The sequence below is a fragment of the Balaenoptera ricei genome, chromosome 2 (assembly GCF_028023285.1).
Source record: "Balaenoptera ricei isolate mBalRic1 chromosome 2, mBalRic1.hap2, whole genome shotgun sequence".
NCBI classification, from domain to species: Eukaryota; Metazoa; Chordata; class Mammalia; order Artiodactyla; family Balaenopteridae; genus Balaenoptera; species Balaenoptera ricei.
In genome coordinates this window covers 154,754,374-154,774,977 of record NC_082640.1, presented here as the reverse complement: position 1 = coordinate 154,774,977, position 20,604 = coordinate 154,754,374, and the positions used below count along the sequence as shown (strand labels likewise).

Genomic DNA, 20,604 nt, shown 5'->3' with positions numbered 1-20,604 from the left:
AAAATATCTGAAATTAGGAGTTTGGGATTAACATATACACACTGCTATATATAAAATAGATAATCAACAAGGACCTACTGTATTGTATAGGGAACTATACTCAATATCTTATAATAACCTATAATGGAAAAGAATCTGAAAAAGAATATATATGTATAACTGAATCACTCTGCTGTACACCTGAAACAACACTGTAAATCAACTATACTTCGATTAAAAAAAATCTGAAAAACAAAGACAAAATATTAACATCTGTTAATTCTGGATGTTAGAGTCATGGGTTTGCTTTATTATTTTCTGTAATGTTCAGTATTTAAAATATGTTTTCCACATTGAAAACAAAATCTGTCCTTTGAGGCTAACAGTGAGAGGAAAAGAAAGGACCAAGGAAAGGGTCAGTGCGGGACGATGTCATGGAGGGAGGGGATGTGAAGTGAATGTTGAAAGAGAAGGAGAGACTCTGCAGATGGGAGCCCTGCCTCTCCGGCCTGGGAAGCACCCCGTGGAGGGCGGGCAGAAGCAGCTCAGGGCAAGACGACAGGCCTGCTCTGCCCTCTCCTCCGTGACCTGTGCGAGCGAGTTCACTCTGCTCCACTGAATCCCAGGGCTCTCTGCCAGGCTCCCCAAAGCATGCCAGGCTGTGCCAGGTGTGGGGGTGATATTTACCAAGCAGACACCTCCATACCTGGATGGAAACAGACTGAGATTCTCCTGGGTCACTTTGAGTCCACTGGGCAGAAACATTTAGATGGGTTACTGATTTTAACTGAAATCTGATGAAATCAGATCGTGGTATTTGGGGAAAAAGAATTTTTCAATGAATCATCCAGTTGGCTCAGTGACTAAGAAAATGGGGTGGAAGAATGTAACTCCACTTTGTGACAAAGGAACAAACAGAGGAGATTAATGCCTTTCCAACATGCTTCGAAAGGTGGTCAAATAACCACTCTTGATTTTACAAGAAAGATGAGGCACATAGCTTTCCAGCTCTTAAAAAAATCATTGTTTCTTTGTTTTCTGGTTTATTCCGAGTCCCAATACTGGGTTATAGTATAGGGACTGGTTGGAAAAACAGAAAACTAGCTTTGTTTCTAGACTTCTCTGGACCCATCTCTGGGCGCTCTGGGCTCCCCTGAGCTTCCCTAGCCCCATTCCAAGGTTTATGCTGCTCATTCAAACCTAAGCTAATAAGAATAGCACCAGAATCCAGATTCAACCTGTCTTACCTGATCTTTATTTTTTTAAACAATATAAAAGCACATAATTCTGTCCTGTTGAGAAACTAAGCCGTTGTCCTCTATCCTGTTCAAAACAACTTGGTTTACGTTTTTCAAACGCTTCCTAGATTCCTAAGGAAAAGGTAAGTGTAGGGCAAGGGAAAAGTGAACAAGGAGGAGCCCCCCTGAGCTCACCTCTGCCTTTTCCCTGGCCAACCCTTCCTAGAGCATCTCCTTCTTTGCCAAGTCGGCAGGCCTTTATTGCCTGGAGCCCCATGAAAGCCAGGATGGCTCCGGGAGACCCAGGCCCTGGGTTTTCCCTTTGCTTCCTGTAGCATCAGCAACGGCCTGGGCCTGGCTGCTTTCAAGTACAGAATCTTTATTCCCGGCCTTGACAAAGAGGTCCAGGGACCCCAGCTGTGCTCTGGGTGGCACAACATTTGGGGCTTGCTGGGGAAGCAAAGGACACGACCAGAACAGATGTGGGTCAAGTTGGAGTTCACTGTAAACGCCCCTTTCCCTTCTGCAGCCATGCGGTTCTGTGGACCCACTCCATGCAAGCCGATTCCCGAAGCCAAGTCCCGCTTTTTCCTCTCCACTAGGTCCCGGCATCCCTTAGCCTCTCTCTGGGCTGGTCAAGCCTCTAAGCTTTCCCACTCAGTGAACAGTGGGATTTCATGGTGAACTCTGGGAACAAAAGGAAAAATGGATTAAAGGGATCTTCCCCGACCCCCTCCACCTTTCCCACTTCAGTTGCACAAAATAGCTGAACTTTCCCTCTGCTGGGACCTGGCCCCTCTCAGAGTCTGAACCATCAGCAAGTTGGGGGCTGTGAGATCCCTCTCCTTTGGGGCCCAAATGTTTCCAGGGTCTGGGGCCCAAGTATTTCCAGAGTCTTGGGCCCAACCAGAAGAGGCCAGGATCCCGGACCAGTGCGAGGACAGACAAAGAAGATGCAAACAGCACGGTATTACCATGGTAATAGCCTGAGCCAGGCGGCCTCCTGAAGATGCTGGAGGGTGGGTTTTCTTTCTTTTTCTTTTCTTTTCTTTTTTTTTTTCTTGCAAAGGGAGAATAGTTCCGCTTTCTATTTTACTACAACAATAGCATGGACCGGCTCCTTCAAGTGTTTAAAAAGCAGCCTGAGAAATCTCTATACCAAGCCCCTCAGTCTCTCCAGCCTGCCGTTTTATTGTCCCTCCCATCCCAGTGAACAAAGGGGCGGGAAGGCTGTAAGGCCCCCAGTTGTCGGCTGTTCTCAGCATCCTAATCCTTGAGAACCGGGGAGGGGAATGGCCTGTGGAGCCGGTAAATCGAATGTTGGCCTCACCTTTTATTCCCTCCCTCTGCTTCTGCACTCAGGAGCTCTTCAGGTAGTATAAAACCTCCTGGTTAGCAGGCTGGTAGGAATCTTGGGGCTTGCTAAGGGGATGAAAGGCTCCCAGCGATCATTCCCACATTCACTAACAGCCCTGCTCCCCACCCGAAAAACCAGGGTAGCCCGTTTGGATTATTCTTTACTGCCACTTCAGGCTAGCTCCATTACAAAGACGGAATGTTGAGCCACAGTGGCTGGGCTGGCAGTTTCCTGTTCAGTTGGTACCACAGGAGCTGCCCTCCCTCTTCCAGCCCTTCCCCTCTCTGTCTCTATGCCCCTCAGACATGGCTTGCATACCCCCTCCCGGAGCTGTAGGTACCAACCTCCATGCCACCTCAGGACTGTTGTGCCAGAGCAACCCCTCACACAAGAAAAGTTTCTTGGCCTTGATATCTGGTACCTTTCCAAGGTTATCACCCAGGGATCAAAGGTTTCTTTGCTTTAAACCTGGGGAATGGTGCAGGTGTTTTTTTAGCTCAGTCATCTGGTAAGACTGGGGGCAAAAATAAGCTTTTATGTTCTGGTTTGTGGAGATCTCAAGGGTAGAACTCTCCTGAGCTAAGTGAATGATAAGTACACCATCTCCTTGGAGAATCAGATAAAGGTGAAGTGGGAAGGCCTTTAGAGATCACCCAGGCCGATGACTGCAATCCAAGTAAGAAAAACATTTTGCACTGCAACCTCTGTACATAAACTCATAATGCATGTACACACACACAATCACACAAGAAATATTTCATGAAACAGTACAATATGTGTGTTATAATATGTTATTTTCCATTCTCTATTTCTTTTTTTTTTTTTTAATGCTGGTTATGATTCCTTAATTTTATTTCATGACCCACCAGTGGGTTGCAAAACAGTTTGCAAAGCACTGAATCAAGGTCAACATTGTCTTTCTCAAGCCAACAAAACTAGGATGCTAGAGATTTTCTCAAGAACCTACCAGAGCTGGAATGGAAATCCAAGGTGGTCTCTCTAATACAGGAGGGATCCCCATTTTTCTGAGGATCAGAGCTCCTTTTTGTTTCCCCAAAGCCTTGGGAGCACATAGCCAGAGGGGAGGGAATGCCCAGAGGTTTGCATTAAGTGGCATTGCTGACAGGGGCAGAGGGTTCTGCCACCTCCAAAACACCTCAGAGAGGAAGGTGTAGTTTCAAAAGCAAATAGGTGAGGCTCTGAAATCTCCCAGACATTTTTATTTACTGGTTGGGATTCTTGCATCATCAGACACTTTCCTGAATGTTTCTCTTTCCTGGACACCCAGCTCCAGGTCAGCCTCCTTTAGTAATCCACTTTCTCCCATTTTCCAACTATTTCTAATAGTCTTTCTTTGTAGTTTCTCAATGCCTACCAATTCATTGTAGTTCCAGTTTCTAAATACTTTCCCTAAACAATTTCCTCCTTCCTGTCAAAATCATGATCTTAGCAATGAGAGTCAGAGAGGCAATTCTATGTATCTTGTTCCCTCAAATATTATCCAAAAGTTATCCAAATAAGACCATGCTTTCAAATGTTATTTACCAAAATGCCGAGTGATCAAGATACAGGCACCAACCATATCAAGGCTCTCCTACAAGCCATCTGGGCAGAACTGGCCCTTTTCTTCCTGAAATTATCTTGTAATCTTCCATAGAACTTCTTGAAATCTTCATCTAAAATTGCTATTTACTAGACTTCTAATCTTTTAAGAAACGGCTCTAAAAATGAAGAGCCAAAGGGCACACTGTGCACTGGGTAAACACAAGTCCAGCTTTCTGATTGCTTATTACTTATACACCCTTAGAGAGTCTGTAACAAAGGGGCCTGCTGTTTGCTTTGCTTAATCTGGTCTTAAAATCTCTGCTTCTTTGTCAGAAAACAATATTTGCAATTGTAAAAAAAATATTTACCAAGGAACTTAGATAGCATAAGTCAAAGGCTAAGAGTCAAAGGTCAGTAGTTCTTACTCCAAATTTCCCTGGACCCGAGTCCCTGCTGTGGAGCTCAGCTGCACCAAACAAACACGCTGCTTTCTGGGTCCATTAAGAAGTGGACGTTTTAGAAGGAGAGGAAAAGGAAGGCTGCAGCCTGTTCCTCAGTCAGAAGCATGAACCGTCTAGCCTGCCCCACAAAAGTCCTGCTAGATCTTTGCAATGCAATGTGTCTCCGTGGGGATATTGTAAGGACTTACCCTGTTTCATAAACTTGGGAAAAACACTCAGCTTACAAAATCCTAAAGGGCAGATATTCCACCCGTGGAAAGCAATGGCAATATGCTCCTCTGTGGTTCCGGCTAGATGGGCACCTACGCATCTCCTGGGGCAGGGCCTCCTGCCTGACAGCGGGGGACAGTCGTGTATCCTGAGCACTTCTGTGGGGACCCTTCTTAATCTACAAAGCTGTCTGGGACATCTGACCCTGTGGGCTAAGTTCAGTGGGGTTTGAATTTACCCCCTCCTGTTCACTGTTTTCTGCAGATCTGCCATTGGATGCTTTTCCTAACCACCCGAGGACCCAGCATCTGGGAATGATGCCCCTCAATCCACTTTTCCCCCTGTTTGTTGAATTAGTTCTGGGTTGTGGCCTTGGGGGGCTCTACCACGAGCCAGAACTCAGGCCCGTGTCACAAAGTGCAGGTCTGCAAGGCCTGGTCCCCAGTCGGGACTTGAGCACAGTGGGAGGAAATGGAGTAACCGGAAGGAGGCCGAGGAAGTAGCGCTCGTGAAGCCATGACGTTCCTCCACCCGCTAAGTGAGAAGGCTCTGAGGCAGGGCTGGGCCCTCCACGCTGGTGTCAGAGACCTACCTCCTGGTCCCTCACCCCATGGAACCTGCGAAGAGGACTGGGGTGGTTGCAGTTCCTAGCCTACTCGATCTGTCCCTCATTCTTGGGTTGTCTGTTAGGAAATTCTATAGTTCTCCGTAACCTCTGTCAAAGTCTTGCCACAATTGCCAGTCTCTCTTATCTTATCAGGATAAACGTCACTGGTCAATTCATCTTGGCCTTTGATTCCATCCCAAAGGAGCTTCTATCAGGAGCACAGCAGTAATTATCACCCCGCAATGGGCAGCACTGAGCATAATCAGACTAAAGAAATGGCTTAATCCGAGAATCTTACCTTGAAGAACCAGGCCTTCCTTCTCGATGGTGTAGACAAATGTGGTGAAGGTCGCCAGAGGGGACTTGGCAATGAGAATCTGCACAGAAAGCATATTTGCTCAGGATTAGTCAAAGGAAATAGAGATGAGCCTCTATTCATTCCTATTCCCACTTTGAAACAAAGTGGGAACATGTGACTGTAAACTGTGAGGTTTATTTATTGTGAAATTATTTCAGAAACAAATGAGTATTATTCCTTCAGTCAACTGATCACCTTGGAAGGCTGTACATCAATTCCAACTGTTCTACCACTGAATGCCATATTCTTGAACCAGTTCTAGACATAAGTTTCATTATGATATCGCATGTCTAAATAGCCACCTTTCTGCCCAAAGATAAATTTAGCCTGATTGTCTAATTTCATTCATAAATTTAGCTATTTTACTAAAAAAATAAAATAAAATCTACCCCTAAAAGATAAAGATTTAACATCACTGCAAATATTGAAAATGACTTGGTAAAGGCAGAGCCATGATAGGTTGCTTTGTTGGCCCCAAATCTTCACCAAGTCTGTATTCACAACCTTAGCCATGTGACTACATTCCCTCTTACATGAGGTGTAGAGTATTTCCCATGGCCCTGGACTGTGGGTTTGTTGGCCACATGACTTGCTTTGAATAACAGATTGTGTCAATTCTTAGCCTAGGCCTCAAGAAGCCTCACGTAACTCCACTTGTTCTTTTATGCTTCTGCTACTGCCAGAGAGAAATATGTTCAAGGTAATCTGTTATCTCATAAGGAGAATGAGAGACACCTGACCCAGAGCTAGCCAGCCAGGCCCAGTCTAAATAGCTGACCCCCAGGAGACCCACATACACGTTGGTTAAATGCTTATGACTGTATGCATGACTCTGTGATTTTGATGATGTTGTCACGAAGTATTATTGCGGTGAGACTTTACTGCTATATCAGCCAACATAAAATATCAAAAATATTTTGAGCAATGGCATTCTCCTAAGAACACCCACTTTAAAGGGGATGGTCATTTGGTCGTTAAAAAAATTACTATCATTAACACCCCTTATCACACTTCATGTGATTCCACAGAACCTCTAAGAACTGGCAGATTATTGTATTATAACATTTCTCCTGAAGGAAGATGAATATCCACTTTCCGTTTTACAAATTAACATCATCAAAAAATAGTGATAGGTTGGCACAGAGCCACTTAGGTAATCAGGGAGGCAGGGGAGAAGGAAGAAATAATTTCAAATAATCAAAAGGCTTACATGTACTATCTCAATCTATCTCAATTCAACAAACATTTACTGACTGTCAACTATGAGAAATGGTTGAAAAGAATGGTAGAAAGACCACAGGTTGAAGTCATGGAGTTTGAATCTATGCTCTTCCATTAATCAGCTCAGTGCCTGTGGCAGCGCCTGTGATCTCCCCCAGTCGCCACCCTTTTCCAGTTAGTTAACAACTCGCCAGGTTTCAACATTTTTCTGCCTCTTTTGCAACTAGGTGTGGCTATGTGGCTAAGTTTTGACTAACAGAATGTGAGTACAAGTGACAGGTAGAACTTCTGGATTATAAGAAAATTATGGGCTCTTCACTTTCCCTTTCCCTCTTCCCAAGGGCAGGAACCAGCTTCAGCCACATCCTGGGGGATGATGAAGCAATATGGGAGAAGGAAGCTGGGTGACCTGATGAATCAGCAAAGCCTACCACCTGGGGTCACCTGTCCAGCTCAGTACAGAGCCACTTGTCTGAACCACCGTATTTCGGATGTCTGTTACTATGGTGTAGCCTGAATTCTACCCAGTACTGAGGCTCTGGACAACCTCACCTTTTTGAGTCTCAGTTACCTTATAGGTAAAATGGGGATAACAACACCCACCTAAATGAGATTATTTTGAGGATTAAATTAAGTATATAAAATGCTTGTGTCAAACTAAGAACCTTAGTTTGAACGTTTCCAACCGACTCACCACATGTTTCCCAAGTACCACTTAACTTTTACTCACCAAAAACCAATATACTTTGCTTTTACCAGAAGGATTCAACTCAAGGTGAATCTCAACTTTTATAACTGCTCTAAAGTTACCTAGGTAAATTTGCTCATCATTCTCAGAACCAATGAGTAGATGGTATAGGTGGGCATTTACATCTTCACATCAAAAACCTCTCACCTGAAAATTAAGGTGGAACTTTTCTCACAGAGATAGTTTAGGGATGGTTCAATGTGAGTTTATGGATGCCCCTTGGTAGGGGAATCACATGGCGGAAGAGAGGACAGTGCTTCTCAAGCTTTAATGTTGGTTTGAATCACCTGCAGGTCCTGTTGACATGCAGATTCTGATTCAGTAGGTTTTGAGTGTGGCTTGAGAGTCTGTCTTTCTAGCAAGATCCTAGGAGATGCTGATGGTGTGGTCCATAGACCACATTTTGAATAGCCAGGTTCAGGAAATTAGCCTGATTGAAGAATCGAAGATGGAGAAGAAAGAGATGGGAATCCTGGAGTTAGTTAGGAAGCTACTGTAATAATTCAGGCACGAGATGACAAGAGCCTAAACCACAGGTGTGTCAGGAAGAATGGGAAAAAAGGAAATGGAGAAGAGAAATATAAATCCTTTAGCTCAAAGAGCAATAGAAATAAACATATCCCAAACCTCAGATCTTTACTGCCTGCATGAAAAAATTGGACATGAAACCAAAACGGTATAAATAAACAGTATTCAATAAAGTATCATACTAAATTTTTGAAAATTTATTTTATAGACCACAGAATCTGAGACTCAGACAAAAGGATATAATAGTCCAATGCAACCACTAAATGACATTTGAGCCTAAGCCTTTCAGCTCAGTGGCGCTACCTCCATCATCTGACAACTTCCTCCCCCAGGGAGCTCATGCCCACTCTGTGAACGTGACCAGAGCCCCAGCCAGAAGGACCTCACACGAAGGGACCTCACACCTGGAAGTACCTCCCTTCCAGGAAATCAAGGGGTTTGGACAGGTCATTGATTAACGCCCTGTCCCTCCCAAGCAGGGTTTAAAATGGGTTCTCAAAAGGATGATTGCATGCAGTTAGAAAGAGGAAGTGATCAGTTACGTCAGATGAATTCCACTTCCGTTTTTGGCAAAGAACTTCCAGATTGATAGATCAGAGGGCTACCACCAGCATGAACTGATTTTCAGCAAAAAATGTAACAAATTCTCAGTAGCCTCCTAGATAAAGTGAAAACAAGTTGGGCTGGATGCTAACACCATTAAGTGGATTTGAAAGTGACCAAAAGATCAATAGCAATCTGGTGAGGGGTAACAACCTCTAGTAGAATGTACTTGATTCTATCCTTAGTCCTATCATATTAAACATTTTTACTGATCTGAATGAGGATACTGATGTATTCAACTGTTATATTCAATCTATACAACACATTTGGGATCCAGCAGGGAATAGAACTGGCAATAATTGCTACCTTAATAGAGCTTACATTCTAAAGGAGGCAAAAGATAATATACAAAATGAATAAGTAGTGGAATATATGGCATATTAGATGATTATATGTGCTATGGAGGAAAAACAGCAGAGAAAGAGTATAGGAAGTGTACTGAATCAAAAGAGGGGGTCAATTTAAAATAGGGTAGTAAGAGAGGACCTCCTTGAAAACATGACATTTGGACTTGTGCATCATGTGACTAAACCAATTGATGGGATGCTGAATATGGTAACAGAAGACAAAAAAATTTAGGAGAGGAGTTACTATATTAGATTAGACAATCATTATATGAAAACAAATCTCAATTTGGTTACAGTGTTGGGACAAATCCTGCAAATCTTTTAGGACACAATTTTATTGAAATATATGTAAGGCCTTGGCCTTAAGAATAGAGGACCAACTATTGGTTACAGAAGGGGGAAGATGAGATTTAACATTCAGAAAATGAATTAGGTGTTGGTTTACTACAGTTCAATACCAGTTGGCTGTGAGATGTGGTTTGCAAAAATCTAGTGTGATCTCAGGTTATATCAATGGAGACATAGTATCTAGAACAAGGGAAGTATCTAGAACAAGGTCCTGCTCTTCTCATTCAGCAAACCATGCTGGGTGCAATGTGTTTGGATTGGAGCCCAAATTCCCACAGGGAAATGACAAACAAGAGAACAACTGGGGGAGAACCATCAAGGTGGTTAGACGTCCAAAGCAACCCATGACCACAAACACTTCAATGCAAACATGCTGGTAAGAGGCCTGGAGTGAAGGTGCATATTGCTTTTAATATGAGTTTTCTGACCTGGAGATTCTATAGTGTAACATAGTATAGAGGGGAAGTGTAAATTAGCTTTTTAGCCCAAGAGATTTCAGAAAAAAAAGTGATGCTTGCCACCTATCTTTGGGAATACAGATTGACTCTTCCCTTTTTTAGACTTGAATGAGTACCCCATGCCCTTGTGCCTTTCAAACAATAAATTACCCTCTTATAAAGCAAACAACCCTCCCTAGCAGATACCTTAGGCTGTTCTGTTTTAGATGCTGTCAACCTATAAAGCTGGGGTGTTCTGATCACTGCCTGACTTGTGCTGTTGTCAGGTGTCCTTCTGTCTTCTTCAATACCTAAGCCCTGCAGGGAGGGCCTGGCTGCTGAATAAAATCCCGGGGCCTCAGTGAAAAAGTTTTTATCATACTCAGCCATGTGTGCAGCGTGTGTAGCTGGCTTTGGAACCCTCTGAGGGTTCACGGAAATACGTAGTTGGGTAAGAATGAGTACAGACCCATGCGGCTCTGAAAACCCTGGAACTCCACAAGACAGGTGTGTGGTATTGTGAGCCATAATCCCACTTCCTGCAAATAGCCATATGGTTTTTTCTTGAATGTTTCCTTCGTATCAGACAAGCTCGACTGTAGCTATGCCCTAATGGATACACTTTCTCCTCTCTTCACCTATCCTTGCAAGGAACATGTTCATCAATATTTTTAAATTATTCAAGGAACATTTAAGGTATACCTAATATGTACTAGGCGTTGGGTCCCAAATCCCACTACCGTCTGGAAGTAATTTCCATTATTTGTACCATCCACCCATCTACGCATGTACTTGTTCAACCCATAAACATTTACTGGGCAATCTTCCTTGTGCTAGGCACTGTTCTAGGTGCAGGGGACATAGCAGGGGGCAAGACAGACGAGGTCCTTGCTCTCATGGAGCTGACATTCTGGTGGCAGAAGATAATACAAGGAAGCCTTTAGGCCTTTGGGCTGTTTTTCACTTTGACCTTCTACTGTGAGCCCTTCATTCTTGGGCACTCGTTCACTCATTCAGTCCGTCCATCAGCAAACATTTACTGAGTACCTACTATGGGTCAGGAGGATTCAATTTGCGCTGTATGAATTTGCACTTTTTAAAAGACTGCAATCTGAGACACACAGATATAGAGAACAAACTAGTGGTTACCATGGGGCGGGGGGCTCAGAGGGGTGGGGGGAGGGGAGGTATAAACTATTGGGTGTAAGATAGGCTCAATAATGTACTGTATAATAGGAAAATATAGCCAATATATGGTGGGAAGTATAGCCAATATTTTATAATAACTGTAAATGGAAAGTAAACTTTAAAAGTTGTACCAAAAATACACAAAAATTTAAAAAAGAAGAAGAAAACAGACACACAATCATAGCGTAGACCATTAATTAAACTTCCACCACTAAGACGAACAACAACAACAAAAAAGACTGTCATCTGTTTCTACCTCAATTTATTTCCTAGATGTATGTTCTGAATTCTTGATGGGATTGCACAGATCAGGGGCATTTCCTCTGATTCCATACCCTTCCATTTCATAGGGCCCAGTTCAGTGTTTTGCATGTGTGGGCTCCTAAAATGACTGATGGGCATTTTCTTCACTGTTCCTCACTTTATCCCCATGCTGTATGTGTGAAGGTTTCTCCCAGAGTACAAGCGAAAATCCAGAGGCCTAGGTACTCTAAATAAAACAAGGGGGGAGAAGTTGGCTCTTGCAGCTCACTGGCCTCCCCTTACAGACCCTCTTCCCCTTCTTTTACATCCCTCCACTCGGGTACCTATTTTGCTCTGAGCAAATAAGTTGTCAGCTGATTCTCTTCAGCTCTAAAGCATAGCTGGTTTAAACCTTCCACTGTTACCCTTTCTGGTGCTTGCATTTTAATATGAGACTCTCAGAAAAGAGGAATTGATCTAAAATGGTGGAAAGTCCTACAGGATTGGGGTGGGTGGGGGGGCCTTCCAAGGTTCCCACAGTAATGATGATGATGGAAATAACAACCAACAGACGTTATTCCTCAGAACAACCCTTTGAGGTAGGCAGCTCATTAAGTGCTGAAGACATTAAGGCAGCTCATTAAGTGCCGAAGGATTCCAGCCCAAGCCAACTAGTTCTATAGTCTGTACTTTTAACCAGCACGATGGTAGCCCCCGATTTGTCAAGCACAGATCAATCCACTTCCATGGGATAAGACATCAAAGAGGCAGAATACATGACACCAAATAAGGGCATTTCTTCTGCAGCATGGATATGGCACGATTCAAGACAAAGAAGGGAACCAGACAGGACATCCATGCAGGTTGATTCAGCTGTTCACAAGCTTCCTCTGCCCTTCATGTCTGAATGTCCAAATCCTACCTACTCTTTGAACCCCATAAAAATGCTACCGCTTCCAGAAAGCATATGCCAATTTCTCCAGCCTGGGGTAATGGCTCTTGAACCCACCGCACTATCTGTACCTCCCTAATAGTCCTTACTGTTCTCTCCAGCATTTTATAGTTAATGTTACTTGAATTTACTACCGTGTATTTGAAGGCAGAGACCATCATCATCATTGCTGCTCCTCCTGGTGCTACCAACCTCCAGTATGGTGCTGTATGCATAACAGAAGCTCAATTATGAAATACAAACAAAAAAAATGGTGACCCTCAGAAGCTCTGACTCATACCCATTTTGAGGACTTAACTGGCACCCCATTCCCAAAGTTGGGGGACTTAGAAGATGCCATAGAAAAGAGCAGGCCGCCCAGTCAATCACTGCCAAAATTCTCAGCTTGGGCAGGACCAAAGTCAAGTCTTCGGTTTCAGCTTGCTATAGCATCACATGTTTTTCCTGGCGTGATCCCACTTCCAAGAGGCTCAGAATGTGGAAAAGGAGCCATAGAACAGAAAGTGCTGGGCTTAGGAACCTCAGGCCTCCTCCAGGATGGTGACACCTTCTAGGGATAGTGCCTGTGTCCTTTTAAAGTACAGGTGCGATCCTCCTCTGGAGCAACCCGGCCTAGCCCTTCACCTCCACAGGTGGTCAGGAAGGCCAGTGTGGAGAAGACGGCACAAAGATGTCAGGAACCTTGGCTACAGGCTATCCTGGAGGCTGTTTTTATAGAGTTCTGGTCCTGGCAGGGTATATGAGTTTCTGCAAAAGAGCCCTGACTTGAGGAAAAAGTGAATTTTGCCTTTGTGGCCCAGGGAAGCAGACATGAATAGGCAGCCGTGCGCTGAGGGTAAGCTGGCACTGGTTCTTCCACTTTCTCTTCTCCATATCCTGTGCCAGGCAGGCTTCCTTTAACACTGCTAATGAATCCTTCCTCTCTTTTATTTCCTTCCCCTTCCCACCCATTACCCCAAATCTCATATTGGTTGGGGGCAAAGGGCAGAGTAAAATGAGCTGGCAGAAGGAAAGTGTAAGCAGAGTTTCTTCCTGTAGGGGCAGGTGGTAGGCCTGGTGTTCTTTCTGTCCCTTTCTTTCTATTTACAAAACGCAGGGCCCAAAGACAATGTAATGTGTTCAGCCAAGAAAACTGGAGTGAGAAGCAGTTGAGTTGGATAGCTCAGAAATAGGACTTTGCATCCATCCACAGTTTCCTAGCTTGCTAATTTTTTAACCCTATCTCAGTCTCCCCCATGATCAGCAAGATTATGTGGCCGTTGATGAACTCACCAGCGATGCCCTTGTTGAACATGCCTAATACTTTCATCTGTATGCAAGGGTCCTGCTGAGAAGCAAAGGGAGCAAACCCACTGACTCTAAAATGTCCTTCAACAGGGACCCTATTATCTCATTTCAACTGGATGCCTGGGCTAATAAAACCCATTGCTAAGCTAACCAAACCTTTCCTCTAGCTGTGCCAAATGTCTGCGACAGAAATCCTTCATGCCAGGGATTTTCCTCCTTGTCCAAGACTTAGAAAAAGGTTGTTTTCTCAGCTGCTTTGAAGCCCAGGAAGAGAGCCAGGGAGGCAAACAAGCCAGCCAGCCTTGCATCAGATAATTCAACAGGCTTTTGATAACCTCAAGTCTTCTGTCCCTTCTCCAGGTTGAGCTGAACTCTCCAAGCCAAGGGACAGAAAGGCCGGAAATGCTCCAGACAGGAAGATCTCTGTGGCTGGAAGGAGGCCACAGGATCAGGGGGGCTTGAAGTGTACTCAGTGATCCTCAAAGGAATTCCCTAGTCATTGTGTTAAGAGAGCTGGAGGGAAAGGTGGCAGAGGTCCAGGTCCCAGTCCATATCTGGATTGTATACTGATTAGAATCGGCTCCGTCACTTGGAAAATCACTCTCCATGGAACACTGAAGCCTCAGTACCAACAGCTTTGCAAGATTATTAGGGGAGAGTAGAGAATGAGTTTAACGGTGTCTAAACTGCTTTCTCAAAATAGGGGAGCAAAATCTGTAGAAGTAATACAGTGCTGGAAAATGACAGGGTGGAAAAATGAACTGTGTTTGAGCAGGCACGAACTTATTAATTTACCTACATGTGGCCTATTTCACAACTTTTCCTACAGAAACTGGGGGCAGAAATCTGAAGCTGATTTGAATCCCTTATGAAATATAATTCTAGACCCTGGGAAGATTCTCCTAGAAAGTTTGGCCCTGAGGCTACAAGATCTTATTCCCCCCCAGAGTATCATTATGCTCTTTCATAACATCTCTCCGGGTGAAGAGATTGTTTAAAAATGTTTACATAATACATTAGGTTCCCAAAGTTTATAAATTAAAAGAGCTTGTTCCTTAAGGAAAACATTAATTTCTTCAGATCAATAGGCTATTAACTTATAAATTATGGGATGGCAATAGTTCAGGGTCAGAGTGGTATTTTGAGTTTATAATTTTCCCATCATTTATTTTGAAAAATTTCAAACATGCAGCAAAATTAAAAGAATTTTATAGTGAATACCCATAAACCTATCAAGTAGATTCTACCACTAACATTTTGTTATACTTGTTTTTATCACTTATCTATTCATCCACCAACCCATCTTATTTGTTTGTTGTTGTTGCATTTTAAAGTAAATTGTAAACATCAGTGCACTTTCCCCTAGATACTTCAGCATTCATATAATTAACTATAAGCTTAATATTTGTTCATATATTTTAAAAACCATGTTAGGTTTTTTTTTTCCCAGTGAACTTTATATGTAGTTTGAAAGAGTTAGTGATTTTTCCCCAATTATGCTAAAATCAGAGAGAATTTAGTGACTACACCTATATGGTAGTATGCAAATTTATATAGTCAAAGAATATGGATCATTAGTTCTTTCTATATTAAATATCAGCTTTATTGAGGTGAATTTACATACAATAAAATTCTTAAGATAGGTATTTAAGTTATATATTTCCCTCCAAGCACCGCTTTAGCTGCATCTAATAAGTTTTGGTATGTTGTATTTTTGTTCTCATTTTCTCAAAGTATTTTCTAATTCCCCTTGTTATTTATTCTTTAACTTGTTGCTTATTTAGGAGTGGCTGTGTGAGTATATGTTTACTTTGTACACATTTGAGAATTCCCCAAATTTCCCTTTGTTATTGACTATTAATTCTATTTCAGTGTGATTAGTGTGCATGGTTTTGTCCTTTTAAATTAACTGAGGCTTGTTTGGTGGCCTAATATATGGTTTATCCATGAGACTGTTCCACAAACACTTGAGAAGAATGTATATCTGCTATTGCTTGGTAGAGTGTTCTGTAGATGCCTATTAGGTCTAGTTGGTTTATAGTATTGTTCAGGTCTTCTATTTCCTTGTTGATCTTCTGCATAGTTGTTCTATCCATTATTGAAAGTGGATACTGAAGTCTCCAACTATTGTTGTTGAATTGTCGATTTCTCCCTTCAATTCTGTCAGTTTTTGCTTCATATATTCTGGGGCTCAGTTAGGTGCATATATGGTTAACATTGTTATGTCTTTCCAATGGATTCGCCCTTTTATCATTATAAAATGTCCTTTTTTGTTTCCAGTAATAATTTTTGTCTTAAAGTCTATTTTGTCCGATATTAGTATAGCCATTCTAGCCCTTTTTTGGTTACTATTTGTAAAATGGTTCCTAGACCCAATTCCAAGGTGTATGCTTGTGGAGACCTTCTCACACCAACAAGCAGTTCTCAGACACCAGCAGGGTGTCTGAGAATTGAACCCTGCTTCTGACATTATCTACCCAGAGATAGAATCATATTTCACAGGTAAAGGGCTCAGTCCCACAAGACTTCAGACGGCCCTCCACTTCAGATGCCAGTTGCAAGCCCAGGTTTATACCTGTGCTTCTGACTGAATGGATACTAACTGGAGGTTCCCATGACCCTCTCCTTGTGTTCAATTAATTTTCTAGAATGGCTCACAAAACTCAGGAAAGTCCACTTACTCACTAGACTACCAATTTATTATAAAGGATATTAGAGGATACAAATCAACAACCAGATGAAGAGACATATAGGGTGAGGTCCCAAACAAAATAGCTTCTGTCCCAGTGGAGCTTGGGGCCCAGCATGGTGGTATGTGGAAGTGTTCTTGTTCCCCAACGTGGAAGCTCTCTGAACCCCTCTCTTTTTGGGTTTTTATGAAGGCTTAATTACATAGGCATAATTGATTAACTCATTGTCCATTGCTGACTGATTCAACTTCTAGCCCCTCTGCCCTCCCCAGAAATCAGAGGGTGGGACTGAAATTTCCGAGCCTCTTTTCATGGTTGGTTCTCCTGGAAACCAGCGCCTATCCTTAGGGGCTTCACAAAAGTCATCTTCATTAACATAAACCCAGTTGTGGTGGAAAGGGCTTATTATAAATAACAAGACAACCATTTCACTATTATGGCTCTGAAGCATTTTCAGAAACTAAGGACAAGAGACTAAATATTGTAACAAAAGATGCTCCCATTGCTCTTATTGCTCAGAAAATTCCAAGGGTTTTGGAACATGTGAGTCAGGAACTATGGATGAAGACTAAATATATATGAGAAATATATTTTGGTCATCTGAATGACCAAATATATATACTTCTTATAAATCACAATATCACAGTTTGCATGGTATATAATTTCCATTCTTTTACTTTCAATTGATTTATGTCTTTGACTTTATACAGTTGGATCATGGGGGTGGGGTTTGATTGAAGTGTTGAGTCCATTTACATTTTTTTTTTTCAATTTTTAAAATTTTTGGCTGCATTGGGTCTTCATTGCTGCACGTGGGCTTTCTCTAGTTGCTGCGAGCGGGGGCTACTCTTCATTGCGGTGTGTGGGCTTCTCATCGCGGTGGCTTCTCTTGTTGCAGAGCACAGGCTCTAGGCACCCAGGCTTCAGTATTTGCAGCACGCGGGCTCAGTAGTTGTGGTACGCGGGCACTAAGGCTCGCAGGCTTCAGTAGTTGTGGCGCGCACGCTTAGTTGCCCTGCGGCATGTGGGATCTTCCCAGACCAGGGATCGAACCTGCGTCCCCTACATTGGCAGGTGGATTCTTAACCACTGTACCACCAGGGAAGTCCTGAGTCCATTTACTTTTAATGTGATTATTGATAATATAGGATATATGTCTGCCATTTTGCTACGTGTTTTTCTGTGTTATCTTGTGGTTTATGTTCCTCTATTTTTCTATTACTGACTTCTCAGTGTTAGATATTTTTCTAGTTTACCATTTTAATTCTTTTGTTTCTTTTACTATCCACTTTCTTATAGGTTGCCCTGGGGATTGCTATTAACATTTTAACTTAAAACTAATCTAGTTCAGTCTGATACTACCTTAATTTAAATTGTTTACAAAAAAAAAACTTTGCTCCAGTGTAGGTCCATTCTCTTCTCCTCCTTTGTACTACCACTGTTATGCAAATTGCATCTTTATACATTAGAAGTCCACCAACATAGTTTTATATTTATTGCTTTATGCAGTTGTCTTTCATATCATATTAGAGAAAAAAAGAATTACAAAAAAAATCTCACATTCATGCTTCTATATTTACCTATATATTTACCTTTACCAGTGCTCTTTACTTTTTCAGGTGGATTCAAGTTACCCTCAGAGTCTTTTCATTTCACCTTGAAGAACTCCTTTTAGTATTTCTTGTAGGGTAGGTGTACTAGTGACAAATTCTCAGATTTTGTATTTCTGAGAGTGTCTTAATTTCTTCTTCATTTTTGAAGGATAGTTTTGTTGGATATACAATTCTTGGTTGACAGTCTTCCTTTCAGCAATTTGATTACATCTTTCCATTGCCTCTGGCCTCCACAGTTTCTGATCAGGAGTCAGCCTATAATTTTATTGAAGATGCCTTACACATGAAGTCACTTAGTGATTAATGATTGAACTGTATTTGAATAAACAGATTTCCCTAAATGCCTTGAATCAGTAAGTCTCCCAGCTTTTGCCAATGGTCTGTGTGTGTGTGTTGGGGCATGCATTCAGGCAATTTAAAACTTTGTCTTAACGTTCACTTCCTGTTTACAAGCCTCAAGCCTCAAGTGACAGCTTAAGGTCTTCTCAGGTCTTTCTTGGGCATGAGCAAAGCTCTGGACATGTGTGTAGCCTTCTAGAGTCCCTGGTATATGTAGGACCTTTACAAAGCTCCTTGTGGACATCTTATCCCCCAATTTTTCCTTTAAAATTTTTTTGGTCCGCCTCTTGTTAGCTCTAACTGGTAATAGGACCTTAGGCAGCCATGAAGGTAAACAATTGCTACCGATTATTTTCAACGAACATCCTGTAGGCAGGGCTATTCACACAAACCAAGTTCTGAGTCAGGTCAAATAGTGACAGTTCTCTTGGACAGGGCTTTTGGGGAGCTCCAAACCTTTCCAAGTTACAGTACAAAGCTAATGTAGTTGCGAGATGGTTGGCTTTCAAGCTTACTGCAGGTCTGGGGAAAGGACAATGGAATTAGTGAAAGTTTAATGCCACAAATCTTGCTGTTCTTACAGAGATTCACCTGGTTTTCTTGAATTAAAATTCGCCAGACTTTCCAAGCCTTTAATTAATTTCCAGAGTTCTGAAAAAGTTGATTTTGACAGTTTTAGTCAATGTTCTTGTTGATTTTGAGGAGCTGCAGGTTGCCTTACTCCACCATTCTATATGTTCCGTCTCCCAAGACAAATTTTTAACATTCTGATTCAATACCCATCTTTATTATCTTCCCCTATTCAACCCTGCAATTCTTTTTCTGTTTTAAATATTTTCACAGTTCTAGAAAATTAATTATTTTGTTTTGTTTTTAATCAACTTAACACTTACACATAATTCAAATACTATCACTTGGTATTACCATCCACTCCTTTAATTGAACTTAAGTCAGCTACCATATTTTTGATTTTCAGGAGCTCTTTCTTGTCTTATGACTATTTCTAATTCAATACAACCTATTCTTGTTTTCATATCATCTTTAACTCTCTGAGGATATTAATTATAGTTTAAGGGTCTTTTCCCCCTAAATCTTGCATTATCTCTAACGCCTCATGGTTCTTGTTTGTTTTGTTTTCTCTTTGATGTGGGAGGCACGTTCTAAAGTCTGGTGATCCTTGGTTGTTCAGTCATGTTTAAATTATATAATAGAAAATATAATTTATTCTAAAAATATAATTAGAAATACTGTGTACATGGACAACATTTGTAAATTGGTGGGATTCACTGGACACTGATGAATTTCAATACATGGAGATACCTTCTCAGAGGTGGACTGGTATTTACAGAAAAGAGTTGTCCAATCTCTTGTCTAGTTCCTACACTCTAGAAGCAGGGCAGAGAAAGGGGCTTCAGATTCACCATTTGGCAGGTGTAATCCCTTGTTTTAGCCAATGCCTCCCCTTGTCCTCTGCTTTGTTTGAAGTCCCAAGTCTGAAACTTCTCTAATTTATTTTCTCCAAAGATAAATTTTGGCCTTCAACCTGGGTTGGAGATTGGTCACCTGGCTGTCCAGGGTGAGAAAGGTGGTCCAACTATTTCCTATATTTCATGTAAAATTTTCAACCAATCTCCTGTTTTCATCTTCTCTGCCTTCTTTGATACCTGGTGCTTCCAAGTCTCAGGAAATCTTGTAAGTGTTCTACTGTTACGCTACACTGAAAATGCCTTGGTTTGCAGTTTCCTCTGTTATATCTTGTCAATCTTCTATCTCTTCCTGTCTTCCAATATCTTGTTGAAACCTGTTCATGTCTCAAAGAGATCTAATCTCTTTGCCCTTTTGGGTTACCATTTTTTATTATTATTAAACTGAAATAATTTCAGATAGATCATGAGAAAGGGTGGAGATAAATATGAGTGGTCGAACCTCCACATTAAAGAGGAGGCACTCTTTGTGAGCTTTAGTTCTTCTATCTCCAATCAGGTAGTGATTTGGTGGTATTATCATAATACCAGCTTTGAGGGTCAGTTACATACACACACACACACACACACGCGTGCACATACCATACATAAAAGTACTATACACCAAAAAGCTCCTCTCAATGGTGCTCAATATAATTTTTAACTAACCTCAAATCATTCTTCCAGCGGACTGAAAAAAGGTGGCTTGGGGCCAAGTATGATCATCATTATTACAAAATGTAAGATGCTTTGAATTTAGTCAGTCATGGCTTCAAATCTTGGCTGTATGATTTTGGGCACTCTAACCTCTCTATGCCTCACTTTCCTCATCTCTAAAATGA

The 20,604-nt window shown here is 41.9% G+C and overlaps 1 protein-coding gene across 9 annotated transcripts in view; it reads right to left on the bottom strand.

The window, feature by feature from the left end:
* Positions 1 to 20,604, bottom strand: part of RAD51B (RAD51 paralog B) — a 720,881-nt gene that overhangs the window by 110,248 nt on the left and 590,029 nt on the right. For all 9 annotated transcript variants that reach the window (XR_009500950.1, XR_009500951.1, XR_009500945.1 and 6 more), the window contains one exon: positions 5,696 to 5,774. Coding sequence is in view for 1 of the 9 variants with exons in the window: in XM_059914493.1 (XP_059770476.1) it covers positions 5,696 to 5,774 (79 nt within the window). In the remaining 8 variants the exon portion in view is untranslated. The remainder of the gene's footprint in view (positions 1 to 5,695; positions 5,775 to 20,604) is intronic.